Source organism: Athene cunicularia, unplaced genomic scaffold (assembly GCF_003259725.1).
Source record: "Athene cunicularia isolate RWA unplaced genomic scaffold, athCun1 SCF_1, whole genome shotgun sequence".
NCBI classification, from domain to species: domain Eukaryota; kingdom Metazoa; phylum Chordata; class Aves; order Strigiformes; family Strigidae; genus Athene; species Athene cunicularia.
In genome coordinates this window covers 759,997-787,496 of record NW_020799155.1, presented here as the reverse complement: position 1 = coordinate 787,496, position 27,500 = coordinate 759,997, and the positions used below count along the sequence as shown (strand labels likewise).

General features: G+C 36.4%; 1 protein-coding gene across 1 annotated transcript in view; it reads left to right on the top strand.

Moving 5' to 3' along the window:
• The first annotated feature begins 2,506 nt into the window (after positions 1-2,506).
• HHIP (hedgehog interacting protein) overlaps positions 2,507-27,500 on the top strand; it is a 67,742-nt gene continuing 42,748 nt past the window's right edge. The window contains exons 1-4 of the mRNA XM_026866959.1: positions 2,507-2,533; positions 2,643-2,838; positions 10,079-10,235; positions 11,024-11,225. Of these exons, the coding sequence (XP_026722760.1) occupies positions 2,507-2,533; positions 2,643-2,838; positions 10,079-10,235; positions 11,024-11,225 (582 nt within the window). The remainder of the gene's footprint in view (positions 2,534-2,642; positions 2,839-10,078; positions 10,236-11,023; positions 11,226-27,500) is intronic.

Here is a 27,500-nt window from a genome sequence, read left to right as displayed (position 1 = left end):
GAGACTTTTGCAAAACAGGTGATACTACTGAATGTAGGCAAGTAGTCATGGTGCCCTTTCCTTCAGTGGAAACACCAAAATAGGTCATTTCATCCTTACTTTGGAGGTCCCAGCTTTTTGGTGATACAATGTTCTTAAAAAGTAGCATTTATGGATAGTGCTTTCCATCATCCCCTATTGGCTTCAGACTTTGTTTCTGGAAGACAATGATTTGACTGAATTATACAGGCTGCTTCCCATCAGAACCACAGCAACACGCAATACCAAGGTCAGGATGCCATCATCCCTTAAGAAAGTCCAGCTAATGCAGAAGATTGCCTCAGCAGTTTGGATTACTGCAAGCATATAAAGCCTGTTCTTTACTACCTGTATTGCAATCCTAGGCAGTATTAAGTCCAGTTCAAATTTTTACGTATTATGCATTTTAGTTATAGTTATCTTCATATTTTTAGTTCTTGTCTTCAAGGCATTTCCTCCCAGGTCTACCATATCTAGAGCGACACCTGAAACCCAAAGAAAGAAGACTGAGGTTAACAGTTCTGCTGCTATGGCCCAAATGAGCAACCTGGCAAAAAGAATCTAAACTTTCTCAGCAGACAAGGGGCTGGGGCTGTGGAAAGAATTCCCCAAAGAATTCAGGGCCAATGCAATCCTTTTGACATACATGCAACATGCAATTAATTGATTACTGTCTTCAAGGGCTTTTTTTTTTAAAAAAAAAGAAGACAAACCCTTTCCAAAAAGAAGATGTGAGACAATTATATTCCCAAGAAGGGTCAGAAGAGAGAGATAATAAACCATATGTGAAAGATGGTAATCACATTACCAGTTGGATTTGATAATCTTAAAGGTCTTTTCCAACCTAAACAATTCTGTGAGTCTATTTAATTGCAGGTGCTATGAAGCTGAGGATAGTCTGAGAACAGATAGTCTAGAGAACAGAACATTTAATGCATTTAACGACCCTGGCAAATCTGGATGAATTCTTTGAAGCCAATGGCAGGTCTTCCGGAATAAGGGTAGAAGCCAAATGGTGTTCTTAATCAGTTGTCCAACTTACACCACTAAACTTTAGTACCTATTTCAGATGTCCTTTTGACAATATACATATGGTAAGACTAAATTCTTCCTGGAAACAGTTTGTCTTCTAAATTAAGGTTCCTTTAAATGGGATTTTGTGTAACTGTACAGGCCGTATATTGTGTAATATTTTGAAAATGTATCTGTTTCAAACAATGGAGAGCGCATTTCTCTCAAGTGTTTTAGGTTTATGTAATTATGATCTGTAAATAAAGTGCTGGGTTAACCTGTTATCAAAGTACTGCATCCTAGAAGAGAGTTGACCTTTGAGACAGCATACTCAAACATATCGAGTCTTCATACACTGAGTAACCTACTTTATTAAAAGTAATTTAGATAATTCCCTTCGATGTTATGCTGCAAGGGAATGACATTGGAAAGTACTTCTACAAATCAACTCAGAGATATGAACTGTAGCAAAACCATGTCAATATTTTCAATGAGCTATTTACAAATATTTACAAATTGTACAGAACTCAAAATATTTACTGTTTTAATATTTCTTAACATAAGTGTCTTACGGTCTTTGTTTATGACTGTGTCAAACGAAGAGCAGAAAGAACCTGAGCTTTGTTTTTGCATTGGATCAGATTCAGTCCCTCTCAGCTGAGAACACATTTCCCACTACCCACCATTGGGATGAATGATCAAAAAACAATCCATGTGGTTAACAATAGATTAACAAAGCACACTGCATTCAAAGACTAATAAAGACGACTATGCTGTTTTCCATTATTTTTCACGATTTGATGACATTGTGCTCCTTAGGCTCCTGTGTTTACTTAAACACATCATCAATCGTGGTTTCGTACTTCTTCAAGTACTATGCATAATATATGCTCTTTTTTTCAGGACAAAGTTACTGTTTCAATATCAAGGCAAACAAGATGTTACAAACTTTTTCAATTACAAAAAAGAAATGTCTGAAAACATACAGCTTTTCCCACCTCCAAGTAGTTTGCATTAGAGAGAGCAAAGAGCAGAGCAGCATTTAAAGCATGAAAAATCCACGGCACCTGCTGAACTCCGCAGCAGGCGTTTCAGTAGCCAGACTGTGGTATTGTTCAAGATACACCTATTTAACAAATACCCAGATATGGTTTTCCTGATGCGTTTTGATGGTAGAATTTTAATTTTTAATCTCTCAATGCTTGAACAGGTCACCTTGCAAGTTAGGTTTCTAAGCATCTCTCATAAGAGAAGTGGGTAGAAGGCCTGCTGCCTGCTGCAGCTCCTCCTTATGTAAATGAACCCTCTAGTTCTGATGTGACTTATGTGATTAAGAGATTGCAGGCATGGGTCCATATCATAGCTTGAGTACTCTTATTCGCATCTGAGAAAGAGAGGCAAGTGCTTAAAATCCCACTGTACTCATGACATACTGCACATTACATAGTAATAAGTTTTGTACTTCCAGAACGGTAACATGAAACATGATGCATTTATACTAACTGTATTGGTTCTGCTAGCATTATTTATTACAGTAGATTACGCAATCTTTTTTTTCTGTAAGATGGGGCAACAGGTCATATGTTTATTTGTCTCTGGTTTGTGGCTTGCAGATACTTTCTGTTACCAACAACACAGAATGTGCGAAGCTACTGGAGGAAATCAAATGTGCACACTGCTCACCTCATGCTCAGAACCTATTCCACTCACCTGAGAAAGGGGAAACACCTGAAAGAGAACTAACTCTTCCCTACCTGTGCAAAGACTATTGTAAAGAATTCTATTATACTTGCAGAGGTCACATACCAGGTAAAACCTATAACAAAGTACGGGGCTAAAGGATGTCTGTTTTGAAATGTTGATGTTGGCTGAGCGGTTATAGATCCAGCTCTTCACTAGATAAAATCCCCATTGATATTGAGGGGATGTTGCCCAAGCAAAGACAGAATATCTCAGGGTCTTCACAGGGGGTCTTATGTAGTAAGATAAATATTTTGAGTGCTTTCTCACCACCCTCCTATTAAACTCTCCACAAAACACAGCACTGCTTGTTGTCAAAGGCACCTGAAACTATTACCTATGCTGAAATGCTAACATGTTCATTCAAATCATGTAAACAAGCAGCTTGCCATCCAAAAGGCGATTCTAAATGATAGATAGCTTGAAACAGCAAGAAATAAAGGATGCTGGCTGTTTGCTGTAGACTCTAAAAGCTGATGCGTAAAGTGTTTTTTCTGGGTTTGTTACCCTAGAAACTGATGCTTTTTTTCACAGGGTTTAAAGCCCATTGAAATCAAAGGGAGCTATTCGATAGACTTCTGCGATCTTTGAATCACTTCCAACATGCTGTTAACAACCAATTTCTTAACTAACCTGACACTTCCTCACTGTAATCAGTAGAGTTAGCTGGACATAACTGAAACCAGAATTTGACCTGTGTTGTCTAAGGCGGTCACCAAATGTGTGCTATCACTTGCAACTGTATCAACAAAATAACCACAGAAGATGGTTCTTTTAGAAATGCTGTCTTAACACACTATTATATTAAATAACATCTTTGGTATTCTCAGTAGTAAATTATTTATATGTTTAAGACTGTCATTTTTAAACTATGCTTTTTTCCCTGTCCAAACTCTACTTATAAATAATGCCACACAGGAGAAAATAATTAAACTGGTTAAGACGGTGGTTTTTTACTAGCAACACAGACTGGGAAAAAAAAAAGAGTTGATAGCGATACGAAAAATGAATTTGGGAATAGTCATTTTTGACATATGAATGCAGCTTTGTAATATAATATAAACATGTTTGAGTAAAGGGAATAGTTTAAGTGGATGAGATTTGGAGGAGGGTTTTTTAATTGTGTGTGTACAGCATGTACTTGTTTTCCCTGAAATCCCAAGAGTGCAGGGTTTTTTTGCAGCATTCTTTTACTGACTTGAGAAAACATTTTGAATTTACTTACTTTTTCCCTTTGCTGTGGTTTAACATGTATCTCAACCCATTCAAATATGAAAATATTATTATTGTCTTTATAAACTAAGAGATGTTTCTAGGGCTTTCTTAAACCAGCTGTTTCTTGCTCTTTATCACATTCCCCAAAGCAAAGCAGAATAGATCACAGTTGCCAAGACTGCCTGCTGAACAGCGATAACAGATTAGATATTCTAAATGTTTGGCCCATATAAGAAGTCAGCACAAAGATGTTTTTTGACATGAGTTTGTAGCTAGTGCAAATGATTAACATATTCTGCAGAGCAAGTCCCTCACAGTTGTTTTGTGAAGTTCTGTGTTTCTGAGGAAACAATTTGTTTAACTGGAAAAAGTGAAAGAGGAAAAGGGGAGAAAAAAGGAAGAGGCAGAGGGAGGGAGAGAGAATGAGAAAGTGCTGAGCAGCACAGGAGCTATAGCCACAGGAACCTCACTCCTCAGATCAACATATGTGGTGACGAATGACAAATTTATTTTTCTACAAAGTTTGTGTATATGTAAAACTGCTGAAGTGCATCAAGATGTCAAGTGCTTTTTGTGACCACCCAGGTTGCCTTGAAAGATAACCAGATGAAAGCATAACTCTAGCACTGGACAGAGCACTGTGCTTTGCAGGAAAAGAGCTTACATACTTTAGCGTCAGTTAAAATAGGATTTTTCCTACATCAATCAGATGCTAATAATCATTCTGAATACTTGTTCTGAAAGTGGGTTGTACTAACAAAAAGTTCTTGCATACTTACATCCACCAACAGGGTTAATTTGGTGACTTGACTGATATCTATACTAAGATTTCCTGAATGTATTAAGATTCAGGTCTCTCTTTTTGAGAAGATGGCCTATGGAGTTTTAGTTTAATAGTCTTATACATTCTAAAATAGAAATAATTAAAATAACAATTTATTCGGGGTTTCTATTTTACTTTACTGCAAAAGAAAGAATAAAACAGAAAATGTGGAAGCTATGTTTTCTATGCTTAGCCTGGAGGATTAAACAAAGAGTTGGAAATTAACAGGCCCCTAAACCCAAGGTCTCTGGCAATGATTCACTGTGCATTTGTTAAAAAGTCAAATAATTACTCTTCCTCCATTAGGGAGTGCTAATTGTTTCTGAACACCAATACAAAGGAGGTTAAGGAAACTGCTGACTACAAGAATAATTTTATCCTTTAAATCCTGCACAAATGAGAAATATTATTAGCAATTTAAGATAGTAAGCATCTTTTCTGGAATTGAAGTTTTAGTGGTACACGTTAACCAAGAAGACTGGGAAATTATACATCAGTTTTGTTCATTAGCTAACTCCAGAAATTCATTTATTTTTCTGTCACTTTTTTGCAAAAATGGAAACTCTAGCAGATCCTTGATTGACTCTTTTGAAGACAACAGTTTGCCCACCAATTATGACTGTAACAGAACTTCCACTGACTTCTTTAGGAATATCCGAAGAAAAAGTGGACCAAATTCTTTATTCAGACGGAATAATAACAACAGCTGGTAGGATTGTATGGATATGTCAATGCAGGGGGGTGTAATGTTTCCCAAAGTCTATGAGATTAGAACTTCCCTGCTTCATCCCAGGTGTCTGTTCTCATTATTTCTCATCTGATCTTTACTGTAAAGCCTCAGTTTAAGTGATTACTGATGGAGACACTGAAGTTAAGTGACTTAATGAAGTATCTTCTATCAATATGAATTTTAAGTTTTCCAAGGTCATAAGAGAAGACTGTCTAATATTTATTATTAATATAGCTAGCAAAGAAAGGCACCTTTAGGCATGAGCAGAAGCTTAATCCATGCCAGTGGAATTGACATATTCTAAGGAACCAACGGGTGCCACAGCCACGGTGCCTTCTGCCATCCAAGGACATCAGTCATATTTTGAACTATGTGCTCTCCTTCATTTTCATTTGAAGAAATGGGTTCCGCATGATTGTGGGTAAATTCAGATCCAGGCCCAGATCTGAATCCAGGCATTACCAGAACAGAAGCTTGATATGAATGTTTTCCCTCCAAACGTGGGCACCCCAGCCCAAAATGCTATGAGTCTAAGATATTCTGCTACCCAACACAACAGTTCCAGAAGTTCTAACATAGTCAGTTAATAGTCACCGTCGACATAGTCGACCTGCAGAAAAATAGTAGTGACTCATAGTGTTGCTATTGCTAACAAGAGGATCAAGGGGATTAACACTGGCACTACCTGTGTGCAGGTGCGTGCAATGTGTGAGTATGAGAAGAGGGCCACTAGTCACTTGAAAACTAGTAGGAAATTATGTGAGCTACCGCTGAGCTTCCTACATTTTGAAACAATCAGTTTGCAATTACCTCTTTGATTTAGTTTCCACTGAGAGTTGAGAAGGGAGAGGAAAATGTGGTTTTGTGAAAAAATTCACATCTAGCTGTCAAAAGTACAAACCAAAAAAAAAACCCAAAACAAAACAAAAACCCAACCCCAAAACCCAAGCAAAAACCCAAAAAACCAGGAAAACGCTTCTTTTATAAAATATAAAACTGTATGCTTGAGGTCATAGCAGAAATAAAGCAGGTGAGCCTGATTTCCAGATGCTCTCTAGGCCAGTGTAGGTCTACTCAGATGAGTGGATAATATTCAATCCTGTGTGCAATGCAAACAAGGAAGGGAGTGAATGGGAATCTGACTTGCTGTAAAGACCAGGACAAATGCTACCATGACATTTGAGGTGTGTATCAAAGAGAAGAGTGGGGGGTGTGGATATGCAGGGAATCCAGCGAAGTGGAATGTGGTGAAGGTAGGACAGGAAGGAATATACAGTGTGAGGAATAACTGACCGCAAATACGAGTGGAGAGAGGAGGTGAGGATCAGCGGAGAGCAGTTCTCCTTTGAAAAGGCTTGAAATCATGCAACTTTTTTTCCCACAGCTTTTTATAAAGGCAAATACAGAAAGCCTTCACTGTAACTACTTTAACTGAAAAGTCTCTGGTTTGAAAAGTCTGTAGTTTGATTCTTGTTTGCAAGACAAAAAGTTTTAAAAGCACAGAAAGGCAAGCCTGTGCAAAATCTGACATGTACAACACTAAAACATTACATTTAATCTTCCTTTGTGATTTCAGTTTTCTTTGTTAACAGGGTCACTGCTCTGTCAACACATACACAGCTGGTAGGAAATTTGTAATGATATGTATGAGCCTTTGAAAATAAAGTAGTAAGTACAGAAATTCACACAAGACCAAATGTTGCAGTCCTTACCAGGCATGGTTGTCATAGAGGACAGTGACAGAGCTGTATTTGAATAAACTCAGACGGAGGAAAAGGATCTTTTTTTTTCCCCTTCAAAAAATTCTAGTGCTTAGGGGCACATGTGAAGGGCCAGTCTTCTGGACACTGTACAAACACTGAACAAAACACCCATCTCTACACTAAAGACCTTAGAATCTAAGCACTATAAAGAAAACATTAAATGGCTACAAGCAGATCGGAGAGTAAAAGCAAATGTTTTTCTGTCTTTAGTGAAGCTGTTAGTATAGTAAATCTAGTATATATAACACAAGAAGATTTTTTTTTTTTTTTTTTTGGGTTTTATAGAGCAAAATTCCATCCCTAATACACAGGTGAAACTATATTTACAGAGGTTATATTCCTTCCAGTAATGCAACATTTTAGCAATTTACTGACTGATTTTCATAGTTTAATTCAAACCCCATTTTTTATGAGCTTTTTCTAAAGAAAATGGAACATAAGCCTTATCCTTTGCTGGAACCTGCTGATGGCTGATGGGTTTGTTAAATAGCAAAAGGCAACTTCAGTGCAACATGTACTTAAGTGCATGATAAAATATTTCATAAGGAAAAGGGATTACTCTTGCATATAAGAAAAGGCATTGCATAAGGCATTAGTCAAGTGAGTTTCTATCTGATTGTTACCTGAAATGAACATGCACTGAGTAAACAATATGATCATAATATGCTCCCAGTTTTTCTGACTCAAGATGACATTCAAGCCAAGAGTAGTTTATCTTTAGTAAATAGTAGATGGCATACTTGGGAAATTCTATAAATTCTTAGAAATTGTACACCTCTAATTTGCTATTGCATTTTCTTGAATGATCCACTGTGTCTAGAGAAATAAATTCTTAAAGACAAAACTGTATATTCTTAAGTCAAATAATTCAACAGCAAGATTTTAGATTACCTTTGATTTTGGCATTATATCTACAAGGCCTGGAATACTACGCCATGATTATATCAGAGTTCCTCTTCAGTTGTTCCACTTGAAATTTTATCTCTCATTTTCTCCAAAAAACGACTATAAATTAAAACCAGCTCTTCAGAGATGGTATTTACTGAAGCTCCAAATCGTGGTAATTAAACTTTTACACCACAACACACTTCCATGTGTTTCCAGATATTATTTTATAGAAACCAAAGTCAGGCTTTGTCATGTTATTTTTCCAATATTTTTAAAGGAAGATGCATATGAAAAGAAGTATAGTTGGGTGGGAAAGGCTTTCCACTCCACAAAAATTCTGGGATCTAAAAAATTTTCCTATTCCACATAAGGAAGAAATTGAACTCTTTCGAAATTTTCCATGAAGAAAGCCACAGAAAGACCACCCCAGGATAGCTAATAAAGTCGTTGTTAGGACATTTACTTGGGAAATGGGAGACTTGGGGTCAAACTCTTGCCTGACAGATGAGGGGCATTGACCTGAATATTCCTCTTCCTAATGAAATGCCCTAATTACAAGACATTGGAGTATAGTGATACAAGGTTTGCTATCTGTTTCTCTCCTTTTCATTACACCAGAAGTTTGAATTTGGACCAGACACATCATGTTAACTAAAATTTTGTCAAAACTGATAATGTTTCTGAGAAAGCTTTGCTTTTAAGAAATTGGCATTTTCCAATGAAACACAGCTGTCCCTGATCAGCTCTTATTGTATGTTGTATGCCAGAGGTTTATGGCCAAGATCTATGGATTACTGCATTATTCACAAGTGGTAAAGCCATGCATAAATTAGGCCTCTAATTACAATTAAGTGCTAATTCTGTGTATCCTATGAGTTATGTCCTGGACCATAGTACCTCCTAGCCCAGTGTGCCAATAATGCAAAGAGGAATGAAGGTGACCTAAGCCATATTAACAACGTTTAATAAATGAGTACATGTATAACTAGTCAGTAATACGTATCATTTAATAGCAAAGATTAAAAGCTGGATAGAAATGACTAGAAATAGGTTTGTGGACAGAAATAGATATTCTTGTTGTCATTAAACCTAGTGTAATAGCAGTAGCGGTAGAGTTTTTCCTCAGAGGCTCTTGTTTTACCAACTTGGGTCTTCAAACTCCTTCCCATTTTAACCTGAAACTTAAAGACCACCTATCATCCAAGCCAGCTAGAAGCCATCTCCAACGCAGTACAAGACACACGGCCCTTTTCAGGGGATGGGGGCTGAGGAAGTAGACGCCGTGATGGGACACTGTGTTCACCCGCTCTGATGCTGGGAGTCAGCCAGAGGCCAACTGCATGTCAACACGGTGCAGCTTTCAGCACTACTTCTTGCTTTCTGAGACAACTAATTATTCACCTCTCCCACTGATGTGCTTTGCTGCCATCATTCCACAAAGTTTTTGTTGCGTGTCTTTTACCAAAGTCTTTACTGAAATTTTTACTACAACAAGCCACTTAACTTTTTTTTTTTTTTTTTTTTTTTTTTTTTTTTTTGCAGGTACTACACTTGATTAATAAGGTTAAAATGAGGGAAAAATGTATCAGATCTTCAACTCTGAACTTTGTCTCTTAATTTTTTAATGAGTAAACTGTATTTTGAATGAATTGGTATTTTTAGTTAAGCACACTGAAAATAATGTTTAATATAAATACAGATGAATAAACTGTAAAAGGTAATACTCAGTTTGTATTTATTCAGATCAGGCTTATGCAGCTAGCACTTTGTTTAAAATTATTTATTTTCCCACTCAATATATAATCTATTTAGATTTATATCAGTTTGAGGGCACAAAACTGCAGACATGGCAACACACTAAATATTTGTATGCTCTTTTGCATTTTTAAGGTTTTCTCCAAACTACAGCTGATGAGTTTTGCTTCTACTATGCAAGAAAAGATGGTGGTGTATGCTTTCCAGATTTTCCAAGGAAGCAAGTGCGAGGCCCAGCTTCTAACTCCCTGGACCACATGGAAGAATATGACAAAGAGGAAGAGATCAGCAGGTTCATAAAGATAAATGCTGTTTAATCTGAAAAAAAAACCCTAGCAAAGCCTGTGGTTTTCACAGTGAAACAGCTCAGTGTGTGCTTATGCTCAGCAGCTGTGTTTTCCAGATGTTACTTTCTTTTGCTGCTGCTGGTGTACGTCAAAAGAGAAAGTAACGTTAGCTTCAATATTTCAGTACCATTTGATATTTGCATTGCTGAAAAAGTGTTAGAATCCTGGTTTGATCCACCCTGTGGATCTTGGTTATGGTCCACCCTCTGGATCATACATAGTTCTAGGAAGCCATTTCTACCTGAGTTTAGTATTACTAAAAAAACTACAATAAATTTATGAGTAAAATATTTATTTCATTATCTTAAATTTATCTACTTCATATATTTTTCTTTGTGAAAATAATTAAATTAGATTGTCCCATCATAAGTCATTATTTAAAAATGCATTTTAGAAGTCAAATTGCTGGAATTCACTATGTTTTTTGTACAGTAGAAATTCTGTATTTATAAATCATTCTCTTCTTTTACCAATTTTTCTCTCTCCTATTCCTCTACATTTCAGATCTCAGCTGAACTAATTTTCTCTTTCAAAATCAAATTTTGCTCAGGTGAAGTTCAAACTGGTTTTCAGTATTATCTGCTTGCATATGTTCAAGGCAATAATTTATTCTGGATTGTATAATTGTGGTTTTAATATCACTGCAGGACAATCATTTTATCTTTTAGGGACACTGTTGTGTCATGGTTGCAAGAAAGAACAAGTTTCTCACTATTTTTTAAAATTTTTTTAGAAAACACAAGCACAACTGCTTCTGTATTCAGGAGGTTGTGAGTGGACTAAGGCAGCCTGTTGGAGCAGTACATTGTGGGGATGGATCCCATCGTCTCTTTATTCTTGAGAAAGAAGGATATGTGAAGATTTTCAGTCCTGAAGGAGACATACTCAAGGAACCTTTTTTGGATATACACAAGCTTGTTCAAAGTGGAATAAAGGTTGGATTTTATACTTATCTCTACCTGTTTATATTTTAGCCTGTATATGGGGAAAAAGGGAAGAAACTTTTTTTCAGAAATTATTTTAATTCAAATAATAAGAAAGAAGAGTAATGACAACAGTCACTACGGTTCTGTCTGGCAGAGAAGTGAAAAATTCCTTGTATCAGGAAGGGAAAACATAGCATCTTGTAACTGTCATCATGTTTTGCTCTTTCCCTTCCTTTTTTCCTCACTTTAAATTCAGAAGAAACTATCCAACACCAGCATCCCACAGCATTATCTTTGTATTTTCATCCTTTGGGCTCATTTCCATCCCACTGAATTCAGCTGAGTTTTGCTGGGATTCCAGTGGGAGCAACTTTGACTCAGGGTATCCCCTGACCTGGGGGTGCTCAGCGATTCCCCGTTAGCAGGACACAAGCAGGGGCCTGGGAGTGCTCAGGGACCCCCAGGAGTGGGGAAGTGATGCTCACTCCCTCTTGGCTTATCCACAGATGTGACGTAGGCTGCTTTAAAATGGCATGTATTGGAGATGCACCTAAAAAGTGACTGAGCCTCTAAATTCAGACATGTGGGCAGGTTGGTGCAACAGCTTTCATCGTGTTTAATGGGAAGACTTCCATGGTCAGGGGAGTGAGTGGTGAGTGGGCACTGATGGGAGTACATTGGAGGGTGGACGTAAGAAATTACATATTAATGGTAAGTACTAATGGAAAACTTGTAAATCTATTGGGGGATATTTCACTTTGGAAATATTGTAAGTGTTGTTCCATGTTGATTCCTTGTCACATTTTAGAGTGGTAATGCAAGTAAAATCCAAATATATAAAGCAAATTTAAATTGTAAACAGGTTTTGCCTAGAACAGTCAGGACTATATATCATAAAGCCTTCATGGATGAAAGATGTATTGATACATTCTTGACAGAGTAATCTTAATAATTGTGACAAACTATATCGATTTAAAATGCATAGCACGTGCTAACTAATCATTTTGCGTTTCAGCTATAAGGGCAATAAGTCAATTAAGATAGTCTTTTTCTGAGAGGAAATCTCACAGATTTTTGGTTTGTGTTGAAAGAGAGAGAAAAATTAAATACATTACACCTTTTTGAGGAAAAGAACAAATTTATATGATTCTGGGATTTCCTGAACACCTCTCTCTCTACCTCTGTAGGTAACTGTTATGTTCAAAATACCAAACCAGAAGTGACTTACTGGGGGTATTTCTGAGCATCAGTCTAAAGCTGTTTTGTATTTTTTCACTGAAAATTCTGATAGTTTGTACTTGTGAAAAACTGAACTGAAACTTTCCACAGAACCACTATTGGTCCCAAACAAAACTTCATCAAGGAAACTTTTGCAGCTGGAACTTAGAGGCAAGGCTAAATGGAAAACTGATTTTCCATAGTTCTGAATAGGCAATAGCCTGCTTGATAAGACTCAACAGCTACCCTCAGATTCAGATTCAACTTTTAGGTCTGTTTTAAATCAGTGACCTGATCTTTTTAGTCCTTACTAGCCTAACCATCATATAATAGTCTAAACTGGATCTGTTTCAACGATAACATTTTGTGTAAATAATTTGATGTTCTCTAAGCTAGAAAGTCTAATTTAATTCCCTGTGATAACAGTCCAGTGACTGAGGATAATTGTATTGCAGTGTTTAATGCAGTCTGTCAAGAATGGAGGGTTTATTGTACTTCACAGGTAAGGAGAAAGAGAATGTGCCTAGAAGCAATACTCCAGCTCTTAAATAGAAAGGGGGAAGAATTTGTGGAATGAGTACATTATATAAAATAATAAATAAATAGAGTAAAACAAACCCCACATAATCCAAATTGTAGTTTTAAAACAAGGGTTCTTAACCATTTTTATGTTTATCCTCTGCAGTCTGATTCTTATAATCATTGTCCACAGTCCTTTACCTACAATGATGCTGTAACAGTGGTAGCAATTATTCCATCAGAATAGACTACTTGAAGGGTATTTGATTTTGCTTATGGGTTATACATTTTAAAACTAGAAATCAGTAATGGAGAATACTCTGTGGGTAGAAAATTCTCCAGCAGGCAGTGCAGACAGTGTACAGCCAGCAATTAAAAAAACCCAGTACCTAAACCGCTGCATCCATGTGCAGTGTGAGAATCAGTGAACGTGTCCTCTGTGTTTACTCAACAAATGCTTGTAGTGTCAGGTGGATTAATTTGTATGTACACATTTTGCTGGATGTGCCTGATTCTTCTCATATAGTGGTGTACGTGAAAAAGTAAAATGAATGCAATGAATTTTTAGTTGTCCCTGATCAAACTTAGGCCCATGTGTTCAAGTGAAATGTTTTGCCAAGGTAACATGTTGCCTTTTTTGAGGCCTCTGTTCATTTACACAGATCCATAGATGTTAACCCAAACATCTAGCCAAATTCTGTATAACATCTTCCATACAATGCTATTCTTGAATAAACATAGAGAATCTTCATTGAAGTAAACAACCTTGGAGCAATGGTAGCAAGAAAAGGCAAACAATTCTTTTTCCAAAAAAATAAGTGTAAAAATTTTCCCTCTTATACCCAAGTGTCCAAAAATAGAAGCTCTGTTAATTTTTGGTCTGTATCTGAAATACGAACAATAACATAATTCTAGTGACAACAGTAAAAATATTTTCAAACTCTTATATATATATATATATATATATATATATGTATATGTTGTATCCAGTAAATAATAATAATTATTATTATAATTTAATAATAATAAATATTCAGCTGTGGTTGAATGAAGGGTAATTTAAATTGATGCCTCTGAAAAGTGTTTTAGACAGATATCCCAGTAAGATATTTTTAATGGTGATAGATGAAGTAAAATAGTGGTGGTTGATTTTCTCTTCTTTTTATAAAGAGGATATTTAGGAGTGATAAAATCGTTATATTGTCACAAAGCAGCAAATCTGTGGCATGATGACTTTCCAAAGAATATACTTTAAACTATCTTGAGGCTGATATAACCAAGACACAGAAATGACATATTTCCTTCACAAAAATAATCCTGGACTTTAGTTCCGATCTCACTAACATCATTTCACTCATCACAGCATTGGATATAAGGAGGAAAACAATATACAAAAACAGAGGAAGGGAGGTGACTGCATTGTATAGCAATCAATCAGCCATGATACCCTCCTAAAAAGATGCTGTTTGGTTCCTCTAATGGAACTAATGGTCCCTGTGTTGATGAAGTTCATTTGGAGCCCCTCATGTTGCTGTGAACGAGCTTGCAGGGCTTCTTCACTGGTCCTGCTAAACTAAGCACATAAACAGGGTTATCTGGAGTTGCTTGTTGTCGGTCACTCCTGTGAAGGTCTGTGGATATAAATAGAAATTAAGTGAGAAGAATGATACAACCTGATGCATATGTTTTATTGGTCCATTGGCTTTTAATGTTCACTGAAGTTATTGAGGTATCTGCTTGAAAACTGTTGCTGCGGTAAAATCTACTGACAGTTATGTGATTTAATTTTAAGTTGTTCAAATGAACAATAAGAAGTGATAATTTTATATGCTGCCAATATCTCAGAAGGAATTAGCAGAAGCATATAGACGTATTTCACAACAGAAAGAGGTGCCGTGATGGTAGCTTGTGCTTCCTGCTAGCCCTACTCAATAGAATAATAGATGCGGGATTCCTGTAAAAAAAAAGGAAAAAAAAAAAGCTCTGACGTGCTTAAAAAACAATTTTTCTCTGCACATCTCATAATTTGTAATCCTCTTTGACAGCAGAGTTAGCAGGAATGCTTTTTTGATCTTCTATTTTTCAGCTTAGTTGTTGGAAGCCATGAATGGATCTCAATAAAGAAGTTACTAATTCAACATCTGTGGCCCTCTCTGATGTATTTTATGTCACACTGGCTACATAACTCTTGTAGTATGTGTGGATGGATTGGGCACTTGCCCAAGTCCCTCCTATCAGCCTTAGCCTTTTCTTCCCTATTTCAAGAATGTGATGAAAAGAAGGATGCTGTGCACCCCAGTCTTGCTCCAAAGTTAAGTAAGGACATGAGTGAGACATGAACCTGTAACTTGGATTTAGGACATGCACCTGCACTCACCTATTTAGGAATATATAGCCCAGTGTAGTAGAGAGAATGCTGCTTCCATCACCTGTGCCCATTAATATTACAAAGTACCCTGAGTATGTGGCATATATATAAGAAGAAAAGAATAAGCATGTACCAAAAAAACTCTGCTTCCCTGTTCTGGTGATTTATTGCTCCATTATGTTGTGGTGAAGAGAGCTGTTAGTTACAGAGCAACATTTTATAGTTGTTCCTTCAAAGTTATGTAGCAAAGGCAATTCTCTAATGAAAATATTAGTACCCATTTTTTTCTTTCAGGCTGATTTTCACTACTGTTATTTTCTTTTTGTTTTAAACTGTTGCCAAGTAGAAGAGAAGTAGAAAGTTTGAATGAGAAACTATTGAACTAATAATGGTAACACTTTGATTTCACTGGCGTTTAAGGAGACCTTAATCAATTATCAAGAAAAAATAATCCTGATGTATCTGAATCTATTGTCAAAAAGTTAGGCAAAATAATTAAATGCTTTAAAAATATCAGGCAAATGTGATTTCATCCTGCAATGCACTCAGCAGGGAAAAAAAAAAAAAAAAAAAACCAAAAAACAAAAAACAAAAACACCAGATCAAAACATTCTAAATATTTCAATTTAATGATTTCTTGAGATGTAGCAGTGCTGAATCTGTTATTATTACAAGATCAGTCACCTTGTATTCAAGATTGTATCTAACTTGCAGAAAAATGCTGAATGCTCTAGCAGTTCTCCAAATTTCCTTAATCCTGTGGCTGTATTTCACCTTATTAACTCTATTATTTCCTAAGATTTGGAAACTTTTAGATTAGTAGCAGCCACCATAAAATGTAGCTCATCAATTTTCACTCACTCTCATCTCCTGAGTCCCAAAACATGTATAGGTCTAAAATATGTTGCTCTAAAATATATTGTTCGGAAGGGAAGGCATCAAGTTATGAGTTGGCAACTACAAAAAAGAAAGAGCCTACCACTTCTCCTGGGAGTTAAATGCTATAATGACCTTTCAAAATCCTTTCTAAAAAGCTAAGTAGCTCTAGGGCTGCAACTGTTAGTCCTTAAATCATGTCTGCGGTCCTTCCCCATAATCATTCATCTTCCCAACATCCTTTTAAAATGAAGGACCTCAGAACTGTACAAAGTAGCCAAGTTTACATCTTACTGCTGCCAATGGTAAAATCAAGTCCCTGTAGTTACACGGTATCTTTGTACTTTATTTTATGATATCTTATCTACTGTAGTTACATGATATCTTATCTACTTTAAAGATCTACTGGTCTTTAAGTTATTTCAGGTCATTGCCACTTTTTTTTTTTTTTTTTTTTTTTTTTTTTTTTTTTTTTTTTACCAAGCTCTGGTGTAGCTTTGGCTTGTATCTGCTGACTACAGGGTCATAAATTTTGTATCCAGCAAGAACGGGTCCATTCTGCTGCACTTTGCCTCACACAGTGCCTAAAGTACAAACTCTTTCAAAATGGGTATCTTTAAAACTGCCGTTATGTAATTACTGAATGTACTTTTGTAGACATTTTTTTTTTTCTTTTTTGAGCTAGTAATAAAATATTCTTAGTACATCTCATGGGAATATTGTGATAAAGGGCAAAGCCTATGAGGAAGGAAAGGGCAGGGCAGGGGAGGGAAGGGAAGGGAAGGGAAAAGGGACAGATAATCTCTATGAAATGGTGTCGGAGATCACTGTTAAGAATATATGAGTTAGACTCCTTGACCTCCATCACCCTCTTGTCTACTCTAAGACTAAGGTTTTCCTTGTTAGAAACGCTTAAATTTTAACAGAAACATCCCCTAAATCCTAAGTCATAATCACCTTTTTATTTTATCTTACTTTCAAATTAATTCAGTAAGACTATATTTCTTTTAATTCCCAAAGTTTTAAAAATGCTATATTCCTACATAATTCCCTGTAAATATTTCAACAGCCGATTCTCTTTGCAGTGAAAAAAATACAGAAATGTCTGTCAAGAATTATTTTAAGTGTATGCTCAGCAAATTTCCAAGTAATAGTCTTAAGAAGAGTTAAAAGTTAGCTATATTCCTTACTGTATGTCAGTTATTTTTTGTATCAGAGCACCAAGTACTTTCAGTGCTGCAAAGTCGTATTCACAAGTGATCCAGTGACTGAGGTAGGAATCTTCCGTGATGCCATGAAGAGTGCTGTGGAACATAGCAATCCGTATATTCAGTATAGGATGATGAAGGTAGACTGTCAGGTATTAAATATGCTAATGATGCTGCTATGAGCTAATTATTCCAGAGCTTCTCAGGGTCAAATGAGCACCTTGTCACCATAGGCACCTTTTTGCCAGAATGCAGGATTAGTAGGGAAAATTATACGTCTTCATGTTTGTATCACAACATAACATTTAATCACATGAATACATATTATGCATTATTCAATATAAAATACAAATAAAAAAAATTTTTAAATGCCACTACCTCCAGCACTGGCACAGCATGTTTCAAGGTTGTGCAGCCTTTGCAGTGAGGAGTGCTGCTACAGAAAGCTACAATAAACCAGCCATAAAATATATTTAAAACTTACCATGTGAATAAAATCAGATTGTTTGTGTCAGTATGATCAGTTCTATCATTGATAAAACTTCTTACCGTTCCTCTTGACAGGGGACATGTACATTTGTTTTTGCATCATGTTGATGTACATCAATACCCACAGGACTTATGTTAACTGAGAAAAGACCCACAATTCACACAGTTCATCCTTCCATCCAAGTCCAGTAATTTCCCTCAATTTATTTTCCTCTGAATTCTTACATGAATGAGGGTGAAATCAATGAACTTTTCTTGAACTTCTTTGCTTTGACATCACAGAGCAAGCTGGGCTCTCTTCCACTAAGCACTAATTCGTACCCACAGCGAAGGTTATCCTCTGCTCTCTTCTCCCTAGAAAGCCAAACTTAGAGGGGCTACTAAATTTGTGATCAATTTCTCCCAAATAGGGGATTATTTTGATAAATGGAGAGAAAGGGGAGCAGTGGGAGGATGTACTTTTCTCCAAGACTGGAAGGAGAATTGGGACATCCTACCTAAATTTCTTTCTTCTTCAACCTAATGGGCCTGCAACTCTTCTTAAGTACTCAGAAACACTGTCTATGCAATCCCTAGAAAGTAAACCCTCTTTGTTCTACCATACCAAGCTCTCATCTATATATGAAGAATAGGGATAGTCCTCTAAAATAACAGTTAAAGTATAGAATATAAATATGACAAATTTCCTTTTATGAACACTGTAAGATTTCATTTTTGTTTCATTCTACAATTAATTCCACTGATAGCGGGTGCAAATTCTATTTGTTGTCTTGCTCCTGTACTTCAAAGTCTAATTAAATGGTAAGTCCAATTAAGATATGTGCATAGGCCAGACGGAGTGGTAAGGGAAATAAGATTACTGGCATGTAACAGTGATACCGTTTCGGGGTATTCTTTGGTGTCCTGGAACTCCCCTTTCAGAATATGAAATGAGAGACTCTAGGATGTCTTTGGTGAGAAGCTGAAATGCTATGTTGTCTGTGTTGTTGAAAAAATGACAAGGCAACCGACATACACCTCAGCTTTCCACTGGAGACTGCAGAGAGGGAAGCGAGGAAGACTGTGTTATTGTTCAGCACAGGACTTACATGTGAAGTCATGTGAGGTCACAGGACATGGGGGTTTCTCACTCATTCAAGAGGTCAGAAGAGCTGCAGTCAGACTTGTAGGACAACAGATGTAATTTCCAAGGCCACACCTCCCCTGTGAACTGCCCACAAGGAATCACATTTAATTGAGTTTGAATGTCTTGGCATAACTGGGGCAGAAAACTAGGAAAGAAATAACGGTTAAGGTGTGCAAATGTGGCGAAATATGAAAGTACAGGACATTTTAAAGATAAACCAAGTAGAATGTCCGTGTTTATAATGACCTTAAACATTAATGGAATAGACACAATGCGCACAGCACAACAGCCTGCATGAGAATTCAGCCTCCTTCATGAAAAGGAAGGTTTATTTCTTCATTTGTGATAAGTTCTTCATGATTTTTGAGAGGGTGATAATGCTCTTGTGAGGACTTAATATGCTTCAACTGTGTTCTGAAACTGTAAAATAAAATCAGTTTTCTGTAAAATACAATCAGTTTTAACCAAGGACTATATAATGACAGCAAAATGTGCCTGGATTCCCCATTAACCATTTGCAGATTTTGGTTCTAATCCTAATAGAGGAACAGCAGTCCTTTGAAAGAGGCTGTATCTTACCACCATATAGGCCTGTTGATTGCCCAGAAAATAAAGATTCTTACAATTCTGAAAAGCATGTGCCAAAAGCTCTAGAGACCTCTATTTTTGTGTGAGAGCCTGCACTAGATAACCGTACCCAAGCTAGCAATTGTGGAACAGCGCAGTGACTCTTAGGTTGTAAGCTGACCAGATGAAGAATTGCCAGTTTATTCTAAGGAAATTTGAATCAACAAAACATAATAGTTTCTGTTGATTTTGGGCAGCGTGTCTTAGATTTGAGGAGCTGAGAGGGGAAAGAAGATAATACTTTATCATTTTACATGCACATGTGTAGATTTTAATGTTCTGTGTTTCCTTGAGAGGAATCCCATGGTGCCAATTAACCTAACTTATTCCAAAACAATTCTCTGTTTGGAAAGAATAATTTTCATTGTGGGTGTTCCATGAAATTGTATGCCTCATACCCTGTTATTACTGAGATGTGTGCAGTGCAATTGAGAATGCCAGTTTCTTTTCCATGCACTGTATAGATTATAGCTGTATCCCACACACAGTGCTAGATAATCCCTACTTTAATTTTGTTATGTGTACAAATCCTTTCTGAACATTTAGCGGTTTTAAAAATGTAAAAATCCATCATCTTCTAAAACTGCATTTGTTAAAACCAAAAGCTGAATTTAGAAGTGATCAAAACCAATGAATAACATGGTAATTATCTAATTAAAAGGAAATTATTGCGTTTGCTGAAATATAACAGGCAGATCATGATATCCAACACAAAATGGCAAAGAAGGAATAAAGTTACGCAGAAAATTCCATGGTTTTTAGCCAACACAGTTTCAACCACATGTTTTTCTTTAATGGGAGGAGGTTTAACAGTCCACTAAGGCTCCAAGATTCATCATCCCTTTAAGCTCTTGGACACCCCAAAATCTGTAATGAGGTCCTAGAATACTTCAGGGAACACATGAAGTACTGGCAAAAACAGTACCATGTCCTTGAGACTTCTTCTGTGTACTTTCAAGTCCATCACAGCTATATGATTTCCTCTGGTATTATATCCTTGTACTATGCCATACAGAAAATGGGTCATGTCTTTGTCTTGAAAGCGATTAAAATTTGAATGACATATATACTTTCATAGTTAATACAGCCCAACTGCTATTCCTATACATACTTCCCCCAGATGCCACAGAACAATTTTCCTCTATATCCTCTTACACACATTTTCTCACAAGCTCTTAAGTCCTATTCCTTAGGCAGGATCAGCAAGTTGGATTGAGGGAGGAACACTTCCTCCAACGGAGCACTGGTATATTATCATGTTTTCCACCCATTTTATCCCCTTTGCAGTTAAAATTGGACAAACGATCTGTCCCTAATTTACTGGTTTATATATAATTTTAGTTTTAAAAACCAGCCCCATTTTTTCCCATTACCAAAAAAAAAAACCCAAAAACCTTTCCAAAAGATGAAACCACTTAGTAGCTGACACTTATTTTTGTTCACTGTCAGTGTCTGCCTGCATTCTCATATTGCTGGAATTTTTAAAGAAATTATTCCATAAATCTCAATAAAGTAATATTCTCTCTTAGATTTAATTTGGAAAATGGAATATACAACCTGTGGGAGAGAGGTCTGCAAAATACTTTCAACCATTTGTTTTTAATTTACAGTAGATACTTTCTAAAACCTTGATCTATCTTCACTGGCACTGAATCACAATCCCTACAGCTGAATTGCAACAACTTTAATTTATGTAATAATCATTATTTTTATGCTAACTGAATGTCTTGAGAAGAAATAAAAGAGGGAGTATATCACCAGAAACTTTTATATTTTGACATTCCTAAAATTCTGTGAATCTCTATCAGCTAGCTTCTCAATCACTGTAAAGGCCCAGAGACAACATACCAGAAGTGCTAGTAGATGAATGGATCTGAGTCACACTGCAGTGTGAAAGAGAAGAAAAAATTTTTTATATCAGACTACATAAGAAAATTACTTAGTTAAAACTGAATTATCCATATGATTTTTTGGAACTGTGATCCGTTTTCACGAGGAACCACATTAGAAGGAAATTAGTTCCTCTCAGGACATCATTTCAAGTTCTTCCTTAAAGAAAACAAATACCTTTCCATTACAAATTGGAAGCTTAATTGCAACTAATGAATGTAAAATAATATCGTACACCTTGTGGGAGCCTAGTTGAAGATGTGACTAAGCACTATTGAGTTTCCTTTTCAAGTATCAGACATTGTTTAGGTATGTTAATGCATGCACTAAACCTTGAACATTTTAAAGATCCAGTAAAATAAATAGAATTTCAGATTAGAAGAAAGGCAATACAGTTCCATTACTGCTATTTTCCTTCCCCATAATTGCCTTACAGGATATGACAGGACAATTTTATCAGGACACTATGGCTATAATGATTTTTTTGAGGGAAGGGGCAAGTCGGTGTTCTCATCTAACAAGCATGTGTGTGCGTGTGTAAAAAAGTCAGTAAGATCAAGCAAAACTTGACAAGCCACCTATGAGATTACTCAAATTTGCCCCTACAGTTACAGATCACAGTCCTGCCAAATACAGTGAAGTTCCAAATGTCATGTCAAAAGTTTGAAGCAACAGACAAATCCAAAAGTAGAGAATATTAGAGAACCGCCTGGGAGAAACCAGCCTCTGTCAGATTTTACCCCCTATTATAGGTTGCCCCTCACTGGGACAAATCAAAACTATTTTGCAGACAGTACCCATGCTTTTGCAAAGGCCTGCGGGCCTGGGAAGGCCACAAATAAAATTTGATCAAACCCTTTATTTACAAGTGCTTGGCAAAAAATTGTGTAATTGATTACTTAATTTAAAAGTCATTTCAGTTCTTGAAGCAGAAGCATTCAAAACTGTGTTTTTGCTGTAGTTTAATGAGTCAGTATTTTGCAACCTGCAAGATTTGCACTTCTTGTGGAGATAAATTATCCTTACAAATTATATGGACCTTTTGAAATAGTATGTTAAATATGTAAGTGGCACAAATGAAGGAGGAACATAGTTCAAAACAATCCATATAATACTCTATTTTGTATAAAATGTATACACATTTTATCAATGTGTGTAATTTTTATTTTATTTGACTATCTGCATAAATATTTCAACTTCCAGGAGTAAGTATTTGAGGGAAAAAACAGTGGCAAATGACTAAGGGAAATGAACTTAAATAGCTACTTACTAACTAGTAACTTCTGAAATCACTTTGTATGAATGGTCAAAAAAACCTCAAAACAAATTGCATAAAAGAAACTACTACTCTGTTCCCAATCTGAGCACTGCTAAATTTATATTTTAATAAGGCCTGAGAATTTTCACCTTTGTTCAATAAAACAAAAAGGTGCCTTCAACAACGAGTGAATAATTTAGGAGGTGAAATGAAACATAATGAACTAGAATCTGTAGTACTGAATTCGATTTCTTTGACTTTCTTAAGTGCTGCAATTCATCAATGGCAGATGTTTTCATAGCAAATGAAGAGAATATCTTATTCATGTGTTTGATGTAATACATATGCAGTCAAGGAAAGGTATTTGGAAAAAAAAAAAAAAAAAAAAGCTTCAAAAATGAAGCACCAGATTTCAAACCAGGCTCTGCAATGTGCCAGTTTGGTTAGCAAATGTATATTATCACTTAACAGTAACCAGTGATAAAATAGAAAGTGCAAAGAGTATTGTATTATACTATCGCTCTGTCTGGAGTATTTAGAGAAGCTCTCAAGGCTGGACTGCATAAAACTTACACTTCTTCCATTCAGTTTCCTTGTTTTCTGTGTTAATTCTGCCCGTTTGCAAAAAGGTAGAATAGTCTCCTCAGTGCTGTCCTCAGCTGCACAATTCTTCATTTGATCAAAAACTAGTGGAGTTAGGATTTGTGTTTAACTGATTAAAGGTTTGAGTCCATGATACTCTGTGTTTCAGTTCTAGCTGTTTGAAATTTTATCATCTTAATTTTGAGACTGAACATACACTGGGTTGTTCTAATTGCACTGGCTTTTTGCAAAGAACTTTGTACTGGATTCAGCCAAGTTACAGGGTTTCCAAGATCATGGTCTTGGCTCAGGATAAATGGAGCCAATGAGCTAAACAAATTCCTGCTTTCTTGGTTCTTATAGTACGAGAAAAATGGAAAGAGCAGAATAATTTTACTGCTTTATACAAGTGAAACTATTCTGGAAACTGCAAAAATATAAGTTAACTGTGTGTCAGCAAGACACACTATTTCAGAACCATTTTTGGCTTTCTTTCGAAATGTATAACATTAATTTGAATTATAACATTAATTTATATTTTTTCATGCAATAAATGAAGCAAACATTCCTCACTTGGCAAATTTAAGAAAAAGTTGGATTTAAGAGTAATCACTTTGGGGTTTAAAATAATAAAGCAACTTAGTCTAGTACAGACAAATATTAGTGTTCTTATAACATGTAGTAGTAATAGCTGTCTTGTACTGTGCTGAACGAGGATACACATGTCTATATTTGTTTCAACTTCTGTTACTGAGAATGCTTTTCTAATGAGCTAGATTTTAAAATTGGGATTGAAATAAATGAGTAATGGAAAAAAAAAAAAAAAGCGACTTCTAATCAGGAAAACAGTGTACATTCTTTCAAAGTCATGTTTATAAGTTCAGAGAAGCAGTGGATCTAGTTCAAAGACAAACCGTATTTCAATCTGCTTTTCAAAACTACCATATAGTTCATTACTAAAGTTTGTTTCTGGCTGAATCTTAGCCTAATGACAACTGATTACTTGAGATACATTATTGTACATCAGAACTTGTTTACACTTCTAAGGTGTCACAATTTCTATTTACTACAGGTCACAAAGTAATTAATTTACATTTTGGGTTTCAGTTTGCTTTTTTTGTAATTTAAGGAACCAGACCAGTGCTGTTTCACTGGGCTTGGGCTGTCAAGCCATGGGAGAAATCTGCATTTGCTGATTTTAAATAACCATAGAATATTTAACCTTCAAGAATTCATGCTGCACAAACATTAATTTCAACACACACAGAGTTAGATGTGTAACTGACCTCCTGAACATACAGTTTGATTCATGCACAGAAAAGGAATATTTGAATTTATAAAACTCCATGTGGTTTCACTGACAATTAAGCCCTTTAGACTTTAGGCACTCTTAAAAGTGCACTGAATAAACAAGTATTTCCTGGTGACTTTTTCATGTATATCACAGGCACGTATTTTTAAGCCTTCTCAGTATAATACTGAAATAGTGTGTAGACACCAAAGACAGTAATTTTTGTTACAAGGATTCTGGAATATGGAATGGGCGAATCTAGTCTTGATGCAGGTCTTGAGTTAAATATATGAGTTGATTCAGGAAGTTAACGTGGTTGAGCCACTAAATAAAAGTGACCATAATATAATTAAGTTCAACATCCTCCCATGGGATCCTACCATGAGGTAATAATATTACAGTACTTTTTCAAAAAAGGAAGATTTTTATATTGAGGAAGTTAGAAATAGCCTGAAGGGGAAAGTTAGGAAATTAAAATCCATAGAAGCAGCATGGAGGTTCTTTAAAAGTACCTTATTAGACTCAGAGAAAGTATGTATATACTGGAACAATTAGGAATCAAGAAGGTGAGAAATATAGCAAGGTACGAGGGAATGTTCAGGCCCCCAAAAAATAATAATCCTATAATAAAATGGAAATCCAACTCAAGTGACACTAATAGAGCAGAATATAAATTCAGAACTCCAGAGTAAGGGTTATATCCTGTCATTGTTTCACTGTCAAAGTAAGTAGGAGTTTCCCATAAACATTTATGGTAGAACAACATTCTGAGGTTTAAGAGGAAATTTAAAGGACAAATAGGAAAAAATACAGAGAAATTTTTATACATTGTGATAAAAGAAGAACTTCCTCAAGCTAGGTGATGGTCTTTGGCAGAGGCTAGATAGCTAGACCAATGGAGTATGAAAGCAAAAGATAGAGCTTGATTTCTTTGCATAAGAGAGACTGGGAAAGACACAGCCTATAGTTGGTGTTTAAGTTTTCTGTTTCTCCACCTGTAGGCTGAGAAAAAGAAAGAGAGTTTGAAGTACTTAGGGGAATTAACACTGTCACTATATAAGCCAGCAGCATCCTCAGGAGTTCAGCAAGACACAATTGGATTAAATGGTGTTGAAAAGGGGTTTTGTTTGGTGGCATCTAAAAAATATATTTAATTTGGAAAAAATAAGATGTAACAGAAATAGGTGAAGTAATAAATTTCAGAGAAGGCAATGTTGCCTTCTCTTTGTTCTTTGATGAAAAAATTTAACGAATTGTCACACATAAAAGGAATGACATTTGAGCAATATAATCACTTGTCCGTTACATGCTGCTGCTTTGATAGTTTTGATTCAACACCAATTACTTAAGGATTTGCCTGTAGCTTTCCTACTGTTATAATTTATTGTCCAGTTGTTTACAAAAAGTACAGCAGCCATGTAGCTTCCTGATAGGGAAAGGGGTCATATGTCGATAAAACTGGGTGCAGGTACCTTCTAGCTTTGCTGGTGTGGGAGTCTGTACAATTACTACCTTTAATCTTGGCGTCAGATTTCTTGTCCAGAAATATCTTAGTGTTAATGTTTGTTGCTTTCTTTCCTCTGTGGAGCAGAACCAAGACATCTCAAAATTATCTTTTGTGTGAAACCGAATAAGCTGCAAAGCTAGGTGGCTTGGGAACTCATTTAGGCTATCAGACTCACATGTAAAGTCTGCTTTATATCAGGGCTGGATGCAATAGTAAGTATTTCCAAGGCTGTCAACAGTGACGAAGGCCTGCCAAGATCTACTTCCGGGGACAGTTACAAAATATTGGACACAATATACAATAAGACAGATGAAATTCAGAGAAGCAGCTCCAAAGGCACATATAAAGTCAATGGTACTTACTCATAAAGGGACCTGCTCTGCTACTCAGTGTAATGAAATACTGTTTGGCAAAAGAGACTCATTGCTGTATATAGATGATCAAGGAAGTTATTCAGGATATGCAAGTTACAGATTGTAGTCCCTGCCATGAATCAAGTGCAGAATTCCTCGTCTGACTTTAAGGAAACTGTTGTTTGGAAACTTCTCAGGTCAAGACTAAAAATTCTAGTAAAAACAGAAAAAGAAAATGAGATAAATTCCATAAGAACATAGCCAATAGCTTGATAGGTTAGGCCTTTATGTGGGATGTGCGAACTGGCTTTTTTACTGTTTAGGATTTTCCAACAATAACTGCTACAGAAATGTTTTCCCCAAAATCCTAGACTAGCATTAGTGATGTAATCAACTTAACTGCCCCACTTGCTGAACAAGCTCCTAAAGCCTTCTCTTCTCCAGGCTGAACAAGCCCCGCTCTTGGCCTCTGCACACAGGGCAAGTGCTCCAGTCCCCAACCACCCTTCACCCCGGTGTCTCAGTATCATTCCGGTACCAAGGGGACCATAAAACCAGATGCAGTATTCTAGATGCAGCCCGGTGAGTGCAGAGTAAAGGGAGGAGGATCACTTGCCCTGCTGCCTGTGCTCTTGTTCTTACAGCCCAGGAATCTGTTGGCCTTCTCTGCTGCTAGGGCACACTGCTGGCCCGTGCTCAGTTTGCTGTCTACCGAGACCCCAAGGTCCCTTTCAAGCAGAACTCCCCCCAGCCAGTCAGTCCCCTGCCTGTATTGTTGCAAATGTAATAGGATTTGAAAAAGTCTGCAATACTATACATCTGTAGTTCCAACTCATTCCTTCTGACTGTGGCTACCCAGCCAGATGTAGTTCTTCCCCACATCAATGAAGACATAGCCTTAATCTAGACATAGACTTTCCTGAGATATCTTTCTTATCCTTCTGTTCCTCTTCCCACCATAACCCCCACCCA